General features: G+C 27.6%; 1 protein-coding gene across 3 annotated transcripts in view; it reads left to right on the top strand.

Moving 5' to 3' along the window:
- Positions 1-2,816: 2,816 nt before the first annotated feature.
- Positions 2,817-19,203, top strand: part of LOC122506298 (amyloid-beta-like protein) — a 31,551-nt gene continuing 15,164 nt past the window's right edge. The window contains exons 1-9 of one of the 3 annotated variants that reach the window (XM_043618399.1): positions 2,817-2,962; positions 4,415-4,553; positions 12,447-12,500; positions 13,001-13,132; positions 14,395-14,521; positions 16,909-16,999; positions 17,120-17,250; positions 17,483-17,735; positions 17,940-18,147. In XM_043618399.1, coding sequence (XP_043474334.1) covers positions 4,497-4,553; positions 12,447-12,500; positions 13,001-13,132; positions 14,395-14,521; positions 16,909-16,999; positions 17,120-17,250; positions 17,483-17,735; positions 17,940-18,147 — 1,053 coding nt within the window. In that variant the 5' untranslated portion in view covers positions 2,817-2,962; positions 4,415-4,496. Of the gene's footprint in view, positions 2,963-4,061; positions 4,554-12,446; positions 12,501-13,000; positions 13,133-14,394; positions 14,522-16,908; positions 17,000-17,119; positions 17,251-17,482; positions 17,736-17,939; positions 18,148-19,203 lie in introns of those variants that run through there. The other 2 variants (XM_043618409.1, XM_043618417.1) reach the window with 2 other exon arrangements.

Here is a 19,203-nt window from a genome sequence, read left to right as displayed (position 1 = left end):
AAATTCTTCAAAACATCCATTAATAAACTTTTTCTAAACTATGTTCTATCAGTTGAAGTAAATTACTAAATCCCAAGTAGAAATGTCCGGAGTTAGGACGGAGTTAAACACCGACATGGTACTGACTCAGTACTGACCGTCGGTACTGACTTTCGGAACCCGATCAGTACTGGGAGTATACTGACTCCAAAACCGAATCAGTACTATGTCGGAGTTAGAAAAGTTCTAAAATCAGTACTGGCAGAAAACTGGCTTAACACTAAATCAGTACTGCGAAGGAGTTAAAAAAACAATCAAAATTTGTTATAATGTAAATAAACATTAAACATCGTTTGATTTATTAACAATTAAAATATTTGCAAAGATTTGTAAAAACATTATTCATCAACAATAATATCAAACATTTTATTAATTTATTATTAACTAATAGATATATTTTAATAATATAATAATAAATTATTATTAATTAATTATTTTTAGAATTATTACGTATTATTAATAATAAAAAAAATTTTATTTTTTAAAGCTGTATATATATTTTTATTTATTTATTTAACAAAAATTTTTCTTAAATAAATTTTTTTTTATTATTATTTTAATAAACAATTAGATTATAAATAATAAATAAATAATTATATTAATAATTTTTACCATATTATTATGATGTATCTATTAATTACTACATAATGACTTGATAAAATGTATATAAAGATATATGTATAATAATTTTTCTTGAAATAAATATAATATGCAGTGGATTTATTATTAAAGCACTGTATATATCGGTCCCACAATTCAAAAGGAAGTTTATGCGAGGTAACTCCCGAGCTTGCGTGGCTATGCGGTATGTGTATTCGACTTGCGTCCTCGAGGTCTAGGGTTCGGTCCCCCGTGCGTGCGATATTTTTCCGTCTTAGTTTAAAGTGTTTTGTGTATAATTCTTAACAGTGTTACATAAAGTATAAGTTTAAATAATTAATAACCAGTAATAATAATAATTTAGTCATTAATTTAAATAAATAAGATTTAAATAAATAATGAAAAAATAAGAAAAATATTTTTTTAAAACTTCTTTTAATAAAAGGAATTCTAATAATTAATTAATAATAATTAAAACTAATAATAATTATTAGTATTCAATAAATTACTCCCCATGCTTTAATAATTAAATAAGGAGCTTATACTGACCGCCGGTAAAAATCAGTACTGGACAGCGTTACCAGCCAGGGTTTTCCCAGTACTGACTTAGTACTGGAGTCAGTAATGCAATACTGGCAGTCAGTACAAGATCAGTACTATGCCAGTATTACATTTCTACTTGGGATCAAACAATTTTTAAATTACTTACCAATTGCTACCCTTAAGTCATACATAATGTAATTGTTGAGTGCTTTGCAATTATGGTAAAATGCAAACAAAATTAAAAAGACGACAATAAAACTCATATAATTACGAATATTTTTAAATACAAATTTTTTGAAAATTATTGTTTTATTACATATATTATTTTTTGTACTTCATTATATTTACTTTAATGTTTTTACTGTTCCTTTGAGTGTTTCTAAATAACAAAATTTAACTTTCTCAAGTTCTATTTAAAAAGCTGTTTGTAATCTTTAAAAATTGATAAAATATTTGTCATAAAAAATGGAAAAAAATTTTCTTATTACCATTTTTATATTTTTTATAACTTTACAAGAAATTCATGAAAGCAAACATGAAAGAGTGCGGAGATAACTTTGGCTTGACTTTGGATTTTATATACACGAAATTCATGAGTGCAAACATAAAAGACAAGGAGATAATTTTGGTTTGACTTTGGATTATGCATATATTAATTTGAGAAATTAATATATCTTATAATAATGTTAGCAACATGGTTTTTAAAACTAAATAGTCTCAAAAAAACTTGGTTTACATTACAAAAAAAATTATTTTTTAAATTTATTAACTTTAGAAAGATTTTAATCTTCTTTTTTTTAAAACTCTCGTTATTAAATTCCTAAGAGATCCCTCTCGTGACCGATTTTTTAAAAAATCACTGTAAAAAGAAAGGTACCTTTTTTTATAGTGAACTTTTAATTTTTTTTTTATTTAGAATCATTGACACAAATTTCAATTTGACATAAAACTCGTTTGACACATAAAATTCATTAAATGTAAATTTCATTTGATATAAAATTTATTTAACATCAATTTATTCGACACAGATTTCATTTGACATAAAATTTACTTGACATAAATTTCATTTGACGTATAAAACTCATTAAACATAATTTTCATTTAACATAGATTCCATTTGACATGAAAATATAGGCGCAAATTTTAATATTGACAATGTGTTAATTTAATATTACACAATGTGTTCTTGATAATATCTAATCGGTTACTTTTAATATTCGCTCCGATATTTTTATGTCAAATGTAATTAATGCAAAATGAGTTTTAGGTGAAAATAAAATTTATATCAAATGTATTTTAAGTCAATATATATATATATATATATATATATTAAACAAATTTTACCTCAAATTTCAAGTGCATTGTTATGTCAAATGGGAATTATATGCTAAACGAGTTTTATGTCAAATGAAATTTATGTTAAATGGTTTCATTTCAAATGACTATTATATCAAGTAAGATTTCGGGTGTAGTCATGCGTCTAAAAACCGTCTTATATTTGAATCTAGTATATCATTATTTTATATTAATTGTTTTTCATTAAGCGATGAAAGTAAATATTATATTAAGAAATGCTATTTTTATGCGAAAAATGTTTTTTTCAAGGTTTATAAATAAATAAAAAAAATTAAAGCTTTTTTTAGAAAATCGGCCTCGAGGGATCTCTTAGGACTCTAATAACGAGTATTTAAAAAAAAGAAGATAAAAATCGGTTAAGATTTACGTGCTCTACGCTATTTTGAACTTCGTTTTTCGATTGAACGATGGTGCCACTTGGAGGGTAAAATTTGTGGCGTGTTATTTCAACACCAAATTCGGTGTTAAAATAACACTCATTTTCTGTGGTTGTATATGAAATGAAAAAAGTATCAGTCGCGTTGCATTTCTTTTAACTATTGTGACTAAGCAAAGGGTGTGGAATGATCAAAATTCGGAAAGGACTTTTTCAAGGCCCTAAGCCCTAATAGTTCTCTCAATGTAGAGAAAATCCGTTGCGTGTTGTTTTAACACCACATTTTGGTGTTAAAAAAACACTTCCCTTTTACGTGCGGCCGGGTTCAGCCATGAAACGAACGTGATTCATAATTGGCTGCGTGATGTCTGACCGAACGTTTCTTCTTCTACTTATACTTTGATGTCTGACACGTATTATACGACATCGATTTTCCCTTCGTGTCTCCTCCAACACGTATATACCAAAAATTCCCTAATCCTATCGTGTCGCGACACAACATAAGTATTGATTTTCCGTGTACATCCAGTTTTGAACACGTTTCCAGTAGAGAACTCTGTGGACAGAGAAAATACTATTACGAAATTTCAGAGATTAATTCACAACGACGCCAGCGCCAACAAGTGTGCTCTTTCAACTATGAACATTTCACTTAAATGTATTTGTATATTTCACTTATTGATTAGTGAAGAAAAGTTCATCAATAAAAATACTCCCTCATTCAGAACTTATAGAGACAATTTATTTTGGGGTTTAACTGGATTGAATGGATCTGAAGTTTTAGGAGAAATTAATCATTATACTTCTATTTAGAAAGGGTATTTGTTGTCTATGTCAGAAGACTAAAGAAACCCTAAAGAAACCCTAAAGTGGTCGATAATTTTCGAGTGGGAGGGTATGTACACGTACAGTTTGACAAATTAATGAAACGGACAAAGCTGATCAATAAACTTGATGATTGTCTTTGATGATTGTCAGATTGTCCTTTGATTGGGGGTTGAAAGTAGTTGACAAATAGACTTGAAATATAAACTTCCGTACCATCGAAGATTCTGCGGGGATCTACATTGCCATCGAAGATGGTACAGGGTTGAAATATTTTCAAAACTCAAAAACGAAATTCGCTAAAATTGAAAATTGAAAATAGAAAGAGAAGTAGTTGAATGCAAAAATTTTGACGCCCTTCCATCGACTCCTGTTGATAGAGATTTCCCCCTTGTCGTGGGTAATCACCCTCACACTATCGGTTTCCAAGACCCTCAAGCCACTTTTCTCGTGATGGTAGCTTGCGCCATTTTGAAAGTTTCCTGACGCAGTGACCCACCCAGTGCTAGCAGCACAAATAGTGCTAACATTGCCAATAGTACCTATCAGTAAGGCAACGTGATCGCGCCGGGGTACTTTTTTTCGTGATCAGACAAATATATTTTCTCATCAGTGATCGATTGTCACTCGCCGTGAAAACAGACTAATTTTAAAACTCCTCTCGATAATTCACAGTTTTCGCATGTCGAGCTAAAAATTACACGACTCAACATTTTTTCAAGTGAAGAAAAGTGATTGACAAAGTTGACGGTGAAAAATGCGGGGGATAATTAAATTGACTTTAGCGGTCGGATTCTTTATTGTTCAAATAAAGGTGAGAATATTATATAAATATTATAAAAATATCCATCAATAATTTCAAAAGCAATGTGTAATTTCGAACCATCCCCTAATTTTCATATTTTTTTAATAGTTTCCTTACATTAATATTTTTATTACTTATTCAGAGCTTTTACTATTATATTTCGTTTAGAATTTCAATTTTAATTTAATTTCAATTCAATTTTATTTCAGTTACAATTTAATACCAAAAGTATGAAGAATTAATTCTTTTGTTAAAAAGATTGATATTTTTTTGTTGAACAAAATTGTAATATTTTTATGACAAATATTGTCCTTGATATTAATATTTCCTTTGTTATTGTAATGAGGAAATTATTGTATAACTATTTAAGGGTAACGATGGCAAAATGCAGTAAATATACATAAAATTGTTTATTTCGCGAGAACGACGTAGTCAATTTGAGAATCATCCCCTTTGAAATCGATAAGTCGCTAGTGGACTGTAGATGTCATTTAGAAGCAAGGAATATTATTTAAAGACAGAGTTCACTACGTACAAAGTTTTTACAAAACTAGCATATCATTTGCTTGTGCAAAATAAAAAATCCCATTAAAAAACCAGGTGTATGAACTTTCGACAGTAATAATATTATAATACTACGTACTTTGAATTTTAAACAAACGCTCGTAATATAGTTTATTAAAATATATGGAATTATTTTTTGCCAACGCAATTGTTAAAAATTTATTAACTCAAAACATTAAATTATCATTTTAGTTAATAATTTTGTTTATTATTATTCAACATTTATTTTTAATATTACTGCGTAAATATTATATAAAAATAATAAGAATAACATTTTTAATGATTGTATTTATTATTAGAGTATTATTGACAAATGAAGACAGGTACTTACCTGTTTTCATTTGACAATAATAATTGTCTATAATAATAATTGTTAATAATAATTTTTTATAATAAAATTTTCATAAAATAAAAAAGTAATTACAATACATTATTATAGAAGCAATCACAACAAAGAGCGACGCAAAAATATTTAATGAAGCAAACTGAGTTTAATATGATTGAAATAGAATTATATTGTAATAGTATTACCGTCTATATTGGAGACATTGTCAGGACGAAAAGGACTACTTTTTTAATTTACATGAAAGCAAACTTTTTTTATCAAATCAAAATTTCTATTCGCCTTCAAAAATATTCCTTTTAGAAATATGCAGAAAATGATGGTTAAAAGTATGATTATATAAAATAAAAATTTATTGACAAACTTTTAACCTTTAGAAATAGCCATTCGTGAAACACTTTGCGAGTGGGGTAACGTATTAACATTTTGTTAAATGTCTTGTAATTATTCAAAATTCTTATTAAATTTAAATATTTAAAAAAATTTTATTTTTTACTAAAATTATATAATTACTACCTAAATAACAATTTTGCTATATTATTGCGTATGTTATATATTATAAATAAAATCAGATTTTTGTCTGTACATTGCTTACACGGAAAAAAATAAGTTTTTTATTATATGAATTTTAATTTTAATCAAAAATTGCCATTTTTTTTTATTTTTTTTTAAATTAAAATTAGCTTTCAAGGCAAAAAAATTAGCTGTGAGAAATAATTATTAGTTAACTAATAATAATATAACAATAATTGCTATTCAATAGCGCATATTGAATATTGAAATTGAATACATATTGAATAGCTAAAAACAATAGTTATTATAGTGTGGCTTAAACAGGGTTGCCACTTGAAATATTTTTTTAAAAAATCCATTTAAACTTTTTCAAAAGTTAATTCTACATAATTGTTAGTTAAAAGTATGAAAAATTCAAATTTTCAAAGATTTTCATTTGAAACCTTTTCAAAATTCAATTATTTCAAGAAATTGACGCTATAATGCTTTTAATATTCAATTACTAGGTATCTAAAATTTTAACTGAAACTCATTTTCAATTAAATTTTTAATAGAAAATTCTACGAGAATTCTATTATTTAAATAAATAATGTATTAAATAATTGAATGTTTCTTAAAATTGAATTCTCATAAAGAATTTTATCAACTAATTTTTAAATAAATAAATTTTTTCGACGAATTTTAACAGCAAAATTTTTTAGAATTAAATTATAGGTAATTCTGGGATGAATTATATTATTTATGAAAATTTTTGTATTACTTAAAATTTTACATAATTTATGATAATAATTAAAGTCTTTTGAGGAATTTGATTAAAATTGCATTTAAAATAATTGAATTTTTATAAAGAGTTTTATTTAAATTTTTAAAGGAATTGAAATCTTTAGAGCAGTTTTATTAAAATTTATTGTATTCAAAATAATAACATTTTTGTGAAGAATTTTATTATTATTTATGAAAATAATTGAATTACTGCGTAGAAAAATTTATTATTTATGAAAATAATTAAATTTCAGAGAAGAGATTTATAAAAATAATTCAAATTTTTTTAAATGTTTTAACTAAATTTCTTCTCTAAATCCATTATTTTTAATAATTAATTAAATATGTATTAAAAAATTTCATAAGAATTTGAATTATTAAAATTTTTTTAAAATCTAAGTTCTTTAAAATTCTATAATTATAATTAATTAAAAATTGAAATTTTGTAAAATTTCAATAAACTAAACAGTTTTGTAGTAGGAAATAGGAGTTTTAATTAATTAGACGAAATTTTAATTTTAATAATAATAATAACAACAATATAATAATAATAATAAAATATAATGATATATAATATATTGAATAAACTTATTTTTTTCGCGAAAACTGCAAAATGGTTTTCTTTCACTTTACTCAACAATTTGTCAATGGAATAAAATCCGTATATAAAAGAGACTTTAAATTAAAAAAATCCTCTTAACTACATAAGAATCTACTAAACGGTTTTGCTATTGAGTCTTTATGTGACCTGAAGTTACCCCGAGTCTCTGGTGACTTAATTATATTCTTAGTGAAATTAAAAAAAGAATCGAACTTAAAGTGAAAAGCAACTTATTCATGGTATATATTTTTCTGTAATGGTATGGAATATTGATTTAATGTCATTTACCGACCAGTGGAAACGGACAAAAGTTTGTAGGCGATTTATTTGTATACTATTTTTGCTTACAATATACAGTGAAAACAAACGCATTCGTGTTCCATTTACATTTTCCGGTACTCTAATGGAAATATTCTCAATCATTAAAAAAAATATTTGTTTTTAATGTTCGGATTCTAGAAAAGCTTTTCACTCTTTTGAATTAATATTCAATATAGCAATTAATTGATAGTTTTTTATGAATTTTAATAAAATTCTTCAAATTTTTTTTTAAAAATTTATTGAAGATAGTTCAAGTTTTGTAAATAATACAAAAAGATTAAATTAAATTTCCAATTATTTGAAAATATTTGTCAAATTTTATATTTTTAAATATTTAATTTCTTTACATTTAAAAATTGTTTTTAAAAATAATCGTATTTTTGAAGAATTTAAAATTAACATTTAGAAAAAAATTTTAATTAGCACGGGAAATATAAATTTCTGCTGTCCAAAGACAAATGCTTTCTTATAGGTATTGGATAGCAGATTTCTTTATTAAAAAGTTGAAAATTTTTCATTTATCAGTTTTTAGTCAAATCTCGTTATATCAAAAAAATCTTGATCAAGTTGACGTTGAATCCACCTTCTGTGGAATAGGTTTCTCTTGTGGCATTTTAAATTAGGTTCTACGTGCTGAGGTCACGATATAAATTAAAAGCTTGCTTATCCTGAAGTGTAAAATGTCAGGTACGAAACAGAAATGTGGAATTTTATTAAAAAAGTGCAAAAAAAGGAAAAAATAATTTAAAAGAAATGACACAAGATTCACCATGTGAGTCAGTATTTGGACGTGACTCTTATGGCAAATCCAGACACGCCTGTCTCGTTTGACATTTAAACAAAATTTCATATTTTTACACTAGTCCAGTGAGCTTATTTGTTAAAAATAAGACGCCTGGGGACATAGGCATACTCTAACTGTACTCATTTTTTCTGCAAACTTATTGTGACTTTTCTATCTTCTAACATAAAAATAATGTCCAGAATATCCTAAGAAAACATCAGAATTTATAACTTCTTTATTCTAAAATTTTTGAGATTATTTTTAGCTATTTAAGACTAAATGATTTTTAACGCTTTCTATACCGAAGAATAATATAATTATTTCACTACGATTTATATACCGGTACATTTGGGTGCAATCCGTTAACTACCCAAATGCGACACTTGTCAAATCTCCCATTTTTGGCAACTGCTCAACCTTACAAAAGGAAATTTAAAAAAAATTTCATCTAGCAAGATTGGGCAGTTGCCAAAAAATTGCAAATTTGACCAGTGACGCATTTGGATAGTTGACTCCATGTCAGCAGAGCTTCATTTTGCAGGCTTCTCACACATTTACTTAAACCTACTATTTACTACTTTTTTTACGTTATGCTACTATTTGGGTACTTTTTTTAGATTTCAGCCACAAAAAGCTACTATTTCTGTTTTTTTTTTTTTAGAATTTCCACTACTTTAAATTCGCTAATACTAGAAATCAAAAAACTATTCTCAAAAATTATAATCCAACAAATTCTTTAAAACGATTCAAATATTTTCAAAGAATATTCAAAATTCAATTTAGTGTCAGAAAATTTCCCAAAAGAATTCAATTGTTTAAAAAAAAATTGATAAAATCCATCTAAAATTCAATTATTTTCATAAATAATAAAATTTCCACAGGAATTCAATTAATTTAGAATATCATTTTCAAAAAAATTTCGAAAATATCAATTATTTAACAAAATTTTTATACAATTCTTCACAATAATTAAATTACTTTCACTAATAATAACATTTTTTAACGAAATTCAATTATTTAAAAAAACTTTTGAAAAAATTTTTCGCAATAATTCAATTATTTTCATAAATAATAAAATTCTTTCCATAACCATTAAATTATTTTCATAAATAATAAAATTCATCGTAGGATTTTAATTATTTTTACTACGATTTTACAGGAATTGCTCAAAAAATATAATTATTCTTAAAAATTTTAATAAAATCGTTCGCAAGAATTCAATTATTTTTATAAATATTAAAATGCTTTTTAAGAATTCAATTATTTTCAAAAAAATTTAATAAAATACCACGCACAGACATATTCGATTATTCTCAAAACTTTTAATAGAATTCTTTGTAAAATTCAATTATTTTTAAAAACTTTCCGTAATTTAATGATTTTCAATATCTACTATTTTCAGAAAAGTTCCAAACAGATTTCAATTATTTAAAAAAAATTTTGTAAAAATCTTCGTAAGAATTCAATTTATTCTTTTCATGAATAATAAAAATTTCTTAAGAATTCAATTATTTAAATTATAATTTGCATAAAATTAGTCGAAAGAAATCAATTATTTAAAAATTTGCATAAAATTCTTTGCAAGAATTAAATTATTTTTATAAATATTAAAAAATTTTAATTCTTTCGTGAATAATAGAATTCGTTGCAGGAATTGAATTTATTAGCAGGATAAGAAAGAAGTAAATATTTTTGTCAAAAATTAGGATATAGTCAGGAGAATTAGTCAATTTTGTGAAGTGTCTTAAACGAGTTTCTTTGGTCGTCAAGTTTAATTTTTCGATAGCTACTTTTTTTACTACTTTTATTAGTTTGAAAGCTACTTTTTGCTACTCTTTTAAAATTAATTATCGAGTTCGAAATCTGTACCTGTTTACATTTATTGTAGACGGTCCATTATACTCTTGATATTATTTCAAACCTAAAAAATTTCTCGTGCTTCGCATCCATTTGAAAGTGTTGACAATGAAATTCTGGGCCAACCTCTTTCATCGTTATTAATCAACTTTTTTATAAATATAATATGAAAGTGACACCATCTGCTCCTATCGAGAAACTTATAAGCCATGCTAGTAATGATTTTTCGCTCCAAGGGAATAAAGGTCCATGGGGGATGGAAATTTTGAAATACAAATTCTTCTCAAATAAAAAATGTTAAATAATGAATAATTTATACAATAATATTATATCGGAAGGATATCCATAGGATATTGTATATTAACATTTTTTGAATTCATTTTGCATTTTGTATTAACCTGCTTCATATACATATTTAAATTTTGTATTTCAAATAAAGAAGAGAAAATTACACTGGAAAAAGAAAATCTTAATTTAAAATCAGTCTTAAATTCAGCACTGTCTACATCAATGTTAAATCCTCCAAAACCCATTATGAGTAAATTCAGCATCGAGTGTCTTGAAAATGTTGCATCTTAATTTAAGACTGCCTTAAAATAAGACCATATTCTTACTGTGTTTTTTCATTTTAAATAGAATTTATAACATTTTTTTGCATTTTATATGTTAAATATTGTAAGTCCAGCGAGATGGTCAAAGTTTTTAAAGGATTGTAAAAATTATAGTTATACTGAGAGATGCCCAACGGGAAGTTGCCAATGTTAACGATTGGTTCAATAATAAGCCATGCTTGGTACCCAATGGTTTTTTCTTGGCAAAACAATTGGCAACCATCATTGGACCACCAATGGTTTAAACTTGGGATGATCACGCTACTGCCAATGATCGGTAGCCAAGCATCGGGCCAATATTAGTTGCCAAGGAATTGCCAAGGAAACAAAATCGATTTTCAAAAGCTTGATTTTTTATTGGCAGCCAACAAAAAACCAAGGTTTTGAAAATTGATTTTTTTAAATTATTAATTAAAATATATTTTTCAAAAATTTATTTAAAAAAAAAAAATATTTTTCAAAAATATATATTTTTTTTTAAATTGATAGAACATATTAATTTAATTTGTCACCTCTGGTAAAACAAAGATGAAAGACTGATAAATTCCCTCACTTTATATCTTACAGTGGAGGGATAACTGTGAATGTCTTTGCGAGAGAGGAGCAGGTACTTATAGAGTCAGTGAAACAGGTCACAAGCGAGAAGGAATCACTAGCATGCACTCTGGCGGCGCTTGTCGGAACTGTTTTCTGGCGCGCATGCATATCCTGACATTATCGACACAGCGCTTGGCAACCAACGTTGCGCCACTTCCGACAAGCGCCGCCAGAGTGCATGCTAGTGATTTCTTCTCGCTTGTGACCTTTCTCACTGGCTCTATATAAGTACCTGCTCCTCTCTCGCAAAGACATTCACAGTTATCCCTCCACTGTAAGATATAAAGTGAGGGAATTTATCAGTCTTTCATCTTTGTTTTACCAGAGGTGACAAATTAAATTAATATGTTCTATCAATTTAAAAAAAAATATATATTTTTGAAAAATATTTTTTTTTTTTAAATAAATTTTTGAAAAATATATTTTAATTAATAATTTAAAAAAATCAATTTTCAAAACCTTGGTTTTTTGTTGGCTGCCAATAAAAAATCAAGCTTTTAAAAATCGATTTTGTTTCCTTGGCAATTCCTTGGCAACTAATATTGGCCCGATGCTTGGCTACCGATCATTGGCAGTAGCGTGATCATCCCAAGTTTAAACCATTGGTGGTCCAATGATGGTTGCCATTAATGTTCTAATAATGGAACGGAGTTCGCCAAGCATGGCCCATTATTGAACCAATCGTTTACTTCCCATTGGGTGACCACATGTATGCTAAAGATGTGGTCAATATAATAATAATTTTTGGCTTTTAGCTTTAATTTCATTTTTAATCGTTAACTGTTACTTCCTCCGAATTAAAAGAGAAAAAGCGGTTTCTGCATAAAAATTGATGGTGTTGATTAATTTTACTACTCGTGAAATATATTATATAATTATCTCTTTGTAGCCATCTGTGAATTGAAAGAAAAAATTAAATTTTAATAACTCAAAATCTTTTATTTTATAGGCCATTTCGGAAAGACTTGAGCTAGCATCTGTCGGAGGAAGGTTCGAACCACAGGTGAGTCGAATACGTTATAATAAATGTATAAGCGTCTCAACAAGCAGGGCACTCTCGATTCTTTGCTTAATAATGTAAAAACCACTATCTAGATTTTGTTAAAAGTTTATAAATCTCACTCGTTTTTATGAAACTAAGTTAAGTCAACATCAATTATAACGATTTTTTATTTCCAAAGATTTATTTCACCACATGAAAATTGTCAAAATGTTGCTATCTTTGAACAAGTTTTTTTAAACAGTTATTTTAAACCTATTTTATTTCACCGCTTGTGAGAAAGATTCGAATTAATAAATTATTGTTCTTCAAAATAAATAATTATGTTTTTATTATTATAAAGGATGAAAACATGCAGAAATTGAATATACATTTTGAAAAATAATTTTCTTGAAGTGGTTTTGTCGATATTAGGAAAGAAATTTATCTGTGGGTTCTTTATGAAAATCATAATATTTACCGTGCTATGCAATGTAGATAATAACAAAATATTTTCCGTTCAGGTTGCTACTCTATGCGAGTCTGATGAGGTGTACATGGCTCAACACATGGGCGAACAGGGAAGATGGATTTCATCTAATGATCAAACAAGCTGCCTGAAGAGCAATTTAGAGATACTCAAATATTGCAAAAAGGTGAGTTTAACAAAATCAGAGTACCTAGCCGCAAAATTCCATATTTTAAATTTCCTCACTTTCATCTGACTAACAAATTTTTTAATCTCAAATCCATTAAAACCGAACAACTGACCTTTGCAGTCATACCATTGTTTTAAAATACAATTTTAATTTTGACTCAAGTAATTAATAATTCATGTCAAGCAAAAAAAATTATTTATTTTTTCAGCTTTTATAAAAGAAATGAGATCGAAACTCGACACAATTTGAATTTTAGTAAAATACTGACTTTTTATGGACTTTTCAACTTTACGAAATTTTAGGATGAGTTAGTTTCTTTTAATAACACTATTCTTGCTTGGTCCTGAAAAGTTCGGAGAAATGAAAATTCGGAAATGTAAAACATAGTTTGCGTCACAAGCTTTAAAGATTAATCATCTTTTAGTAATTCCGCAGTGGATTCGTGCCTCCCACTATGTGCTATCCTCTTTCAACTAAATTCGTCTATTCAAACACTTCCTTCCCCATTGCAGAATACTGCAAGGCAATATACTGTTTATATACAGACGCTCTTCGGGTGTTCCCACTAGGCACCTTAATAAAAGCACTGTTGACTGTTGTTTGAGTTGTTAATCGCAACTCACAGTCCGCGCTACCGTACAATAACGGACATCAATCGCTTATTGGTATTGTTTCCCCTTAGAAATTCTTATTAACTAAACATTAACTACTGCGTCTATAGACTGACTTGAAACTCAAGTAGGTACTCGCTTTTGTTAGTACTGGAACCAAAACAGCACGCGTTGCGTGCCCACTCCTAGTTTAATATAACTTTAATAAAATTTTATATTAGTTTTGTTGTAAGTTTTGAATTACAATAATACAAATAAAAACTTACCTTTTATCCTTATTACACACAAACAAACTTTTTTCACTTTTTTTCTATTTTATTTTATTCACCTCGTGTTTGTCACTTTTTCACTTTTAATATACTTCTGTACTTTTTGACACTCTTGAAATATGAACTCAGAAAGTTAACCAATAGCGACCGTCATCATCATATTTTTAACCAATGACAAGCGTTATCATGGTATTTCAATCAATCTCAACCGTCAACTTGCCGAATCTAGCCAAAAAAATTAACTGTTTTTTTATTAGGATTCTATTAGGAAATCACCGCCAGGAAAGAGAAAAACTGTAGAAAACTTCTGAGTACAACCTTGATGATCGCACCGTCAACCTTCTTTGATGATATTTATGTTTATTATTGTTTGTTTCAGGCTTATCCGAAGAGGGACATCACCAACATCGTAGAGTCGTCTCACTACATCAGAATAAGTGGATGGTGTAAACCTGGAAAATCCAAATGCAAATTATCTCGATGGATAAAACCTTATAGATGTCTAGGTAACTTAATGTATAAGACTACGGTAAACCCGCTCACTAGCGATTTGACGCTATGAACTCAACTCAATATTGGTACTGTGAATAGTACTTAAGATTCAACTTATATTAACGAACTTTCGTTTAGTTTCATGAATTCAACATAGAATCAGAGGCAATCAAATGTTTTTAGAGGTGTCAGAAAAAAACGTTTTTCGGATTTTTGAGTTTTTCGATCATTATTTTTGAGTCTTAATTTATTTGGCAAATTTTTTTTGTTGCTATTGGATGTCCTTTTTCGAAGTACATATATAGTTTTGTCTTATTTGAAAAAAAATTTTATTAAATTTATTCTGAAATGTGAGGAATACACTCGGGGTAAAGTCGCTCACGTGAAGTCGGGGTAAAGCCGCTCACTTTGTTTTAAATTTAGAATTTAGAATAAAATAATTTCACGTATTATATTTTAACAATAACACAATTTATGACTTATTAAAACCAAAATTGTAACTACATTTCACTTTCTCTTAATAAAATATAACATTATTTAAATCCATAGTTGTAATTCATGAAACCTATATTCATTATTTATTAAACCAATTTGTTGTTTATATAATTGTTTATAGAACTCATAGTTTATCAATAATAAATCATACTTAAGACGGGAATAAGAGAAATTTTAATATTAAAAAAATAAAAATGTTCCGTCTTGAAAAGATAAAGTGAGCGGGTTTACCCCAGTCTCCCCTACTTAAATAATTTATTCAAATTGTTACGATTTAATCTAATGTAAAACGTGGTGTCCTGATTAGAGATCTAATTATGGTCGAAACTCATCGAACAAAGTTAACCTATTAATCTTGTTGGGCAGTGATATATTATTGACAAAATGTTGTCAATATTGATGCAAATTTCGATGCTGCAATGTCTCTATTTAACGAAATTTGGTGTTGGATAAATCATTTTAAATGCGCGTCTCCACCTTCAGGTTTTATTTAACATAAAGGCGATGACCTATTTGCGACATTGGCCCTATACCAGATTAACTAAATATCGACGGTCATTGGGAGTCTTTTTTTTTAAACCCATTAACCCTCTGGGCTAAGAACCATGTTCGTTCCTAAATCGTTCTTGAAACGTTTTTCGAACGTTTTATGTCCGCCAAATAATGTTCATAGAATAATATTTAAACATCCATGATCTTAAACTGTGTTGTAACTTGTAACATTATTTGATCGAAATGAAACGGTTTTGGAACGAACATAGTTTTTTGCCCAGAGGGAAGATGGTCCTCTTCGATTTTCCCAGACTCTTTGCTTTAATTCTCACAAATTATGATCCTTTCGTTAAACACTTTTTTCTCGAGAAACCTCAGTTCGGAATACAATTTCGCTCCCTGAATACTAATCTAAAGTCTTTCTTTTCATTGAGTCATGATTTTTTTTATAATGTAGAAAAACATGTCGGATTTTTTGTGGTATACAAATTTTTTTTAAGTTGATGAATTTACACGAAACATTGTGGGTTTTTGGAGTGGCTAATTTACAAATCTAAAGTTAGATCCTTTAAACTTAAAATGGCGGATCCAATACAAGTTGGCTTTTAATCCCTCATAGTTCAGACATAAACCTTTATTAGTGTGGGATTTTCAGTAGATTTTGATGCATGACGTAAATCATAAATTCTTGAACTCATAATTGTAGGTTCTCATTTTGAGTTATGTATCAAAATGAGTTAACAGTAAACTTTAGGTTGTTCAAAATGAATCTGCATTTAGTCCTTAAGAAGGACTGTCAAAGTCAATGCGATTTTTCCAGTGAAGCTCAATGCAAAAATCCAATCGACTTTGACAGTTTCTTAAAGGCCTAAGTGGAATAGAAACTTAACCGAAACATTATTTGGCCGACATGAAACGTTCTAAGAACGTTTTATTTATTTATTTATTCAAAATCATTGTTCCTAAAGACTAATAAGTCTACCAAGAAACAAATACATGTTTCATTTTAGATAAAAAAAAAAAACGTGATCATGATCTAAGGAGAAAAAAAACAAAAGAGATTGCACCCAAAGCATCGCGAATTTGGAGTTAGTCCGTATGTTTGAGGGCACATTTGGTTATTTGGTAATAGGTATTAATTACAAATAAACAGTAAACCACGTTATCGACTCTATTGTCGACATTATGACATAAAATGGATGGGTTTTCCTATCGTAATCCCGAGAATTGAGCTGAGAGCAGGCGCATCTCTCTTAAAACTGGAATGGACATGTTGATAGAATCGTCGAATATGCTCTGTTTTATTTAGTTTCTTTGAAATTTATTTCTTATTTTGTAATTTCTCGTCATTTACACGTATTTAGTTTTTATAAATATGTAATTTAAAAGATGATATTGAGAATTTTATTTCTAGAAGGACCGTTCCAAAGTGATGCTCTACTTGTTCCGGAAGGATGTCTCTTTGATCACCTTCATAACCAAACAAAATGCTGGGAATCACACAGGTGAAGTTTAATTTAATATTCGCTTTTATTGACCACTGGGTTATAAGGGGAACTTAGTACAAAATTAATGGAGAATATTTTTGTGCACAAAGTCAAAAAACTGTTTTTTTGGTATTTTAGGTGGAATTCTACTGCAGCAGACACTTGCAATGAACGAAACATGAACCTAAGAAGTTTTGCTATGTTACTTCCATGTGGAATATCACTTTTCGCTGGAGTAGAGTTTGTGTGCTGTCCAAAACATCCTGACGGTAATATCATTTTTCTATTCCTGTCTACAAAATAGTGATTTTATTAGAAAATTAATTGATTGCCTCGTTTTTCAAGATACTAATTTTTTCTGAATCGGAAGTAAATTCTAAAACAGTTTCGAGTACCTTTGTATGTTTCTTATATTCATACTACAATCTAAGTTTGAATTTAGTCGAACTGTTTTTTTTAAATGTTCAATGAATAAAAATCAGTTATTTTTATTACTTGCAGAGAATCTAAAGTCTAAGAAGCACTATGAAGTGCCAATCTCTAGAAGTTTTGATGAAGATCTCACTGAAGACGACGATGACGATGATGATGACGACGAAGATGACATTGCTGAGCAAGATACATTGATTTCTAGTAATGATGACGACTCCGACTCTGGCACTGATGTCGATATAGGAATGGAAGACATACTTAGCGACCAGTCAGAAGATCCGAACAGTGAAGAATATTTGGAAGATTACGACACAGTAACAAGGTAAAAGACAAAAATTTATTTAATTATTAACGGGACAGGCCATTTCGTACATAGTACTCCTAAATCTAATAGTTACACTTGTAACAATACCAAAAATAAATTTAAACTAAATGTAAATAATTAAAAAACTATGTTCGTTTCAAATTTTTTGAATACTTATTTAGAATATCCGAAATTATAGATGGTAACTATTTTCGGTTGCAGGAAAATTTCAACTTCAGTATCATCAGTTGAAAAGCAGAATCACGAAACGACAGTTCTGCTTCCGGTCAGTACGAGTATTCCCACAACCACTCCAACACAAGGCACTCGAGATCCTTACATGACTAATTTTGATCCAAGATCAGAACACAAAAGTTACAAGCAGGCGCAAATGAGATTGGAAGAAGTGCACAAGGAGAAAGTAACCAAGGTAATAACACTACATTCTTTAGATAAAATATTTCAATTGTTTAAATAATATTCTCTCTTATCATAACGACTCCTCCCTTACTTATAATGCTTATTGAAAGGTGAATGTATACTGAGTTGCCACAAAAATTTAACTTTATTTTTCCCTGACTTTTTCCTGATTTTCAAACAAAATTTTTACTTTTTCCCTGACCCCAAAAGAATATTCTGATTCGCTCTCAAAATTATTAAAAACTCAAAACAATGTTCTATTACATTTATTTACGAATTTCTATAAATGTAAAATTATTAGATAACATCAATAAGTTCTTTTTTAAATAAATATTTAATCATTATTATTTTTTCATAGGAATTAAGATTTTCAAAAATTTCAAATTCAAACCTTTTTGAAATGTAAGAAATTATAAGAATATTATTATGAAACATGAAGATAACGATCACTCCGAGTCTTCGATTATCTTCATGTTTCATAATAATTAAAGATGACCGAGTGAATCATTATTTTATACTGTAAGAATATTGTTACTGTAACTTTTTCAAAATTATTTTTATCCTTTCAATTCAATTATTATCTTCTAGAATTTTTTGATAAAATTCTTCTATAATTATCTTCTAGAATTTTTAGCTAAAATTCTTCTATTAATCAATTATTTTTAATAATTTTTAAAAAGGTTTTTCAGAATTTTCAAAACCCATTTGTCTACAATTCGATTTTACGAAATTTCTATTATTCGCAAATTCTTCAATTAAATACACATTAGAAAATAAAAACTTTAAATGATTTCAAGAAAAATTCAATTAAAATTTTTCAAAAAATTAATTCTATAGAATTATAAGTTAAAAATATAACAAATTCAGATTTTCCAAGATTTTAATTTGAAACTTGAAAAATTCAATTAGTTCTAAAAATTCACGCTGTAATGCTTTTAATATTCAATTATTATCTGAAATTTGAACTGAAATTCATTTTTAAATCAATTTTTATTAGAAAATTCTTCGAGAATTTAATTATTTTAATAGGGAATATGGTTCGGTTGTGGGCATCCTTTTGTTTTTG

Source organism: Leptopilina heterotoma, unplaced genomic scaffold (genome assembly GCF_015476425.1).
Source record: "Leptopilina heterotoma isolate Lh14 unplaced genomic scaffold, ASM1547642v1 Lhet_113, whole genome shotgun sequence".
Taxonomy (NCBI): domain Eukaryota; kingdom Metazoa; phylum Arthropoda; class Insecta; order Hymenoptera; family Figitidae; genus Leptopilina; species Leptopilina heterotoma.
The sequence above is the reverse complement of the archived record's forward strand: the minus strand, read 5'-3'. Positions and strand labels throughout refer to the sequence as shown.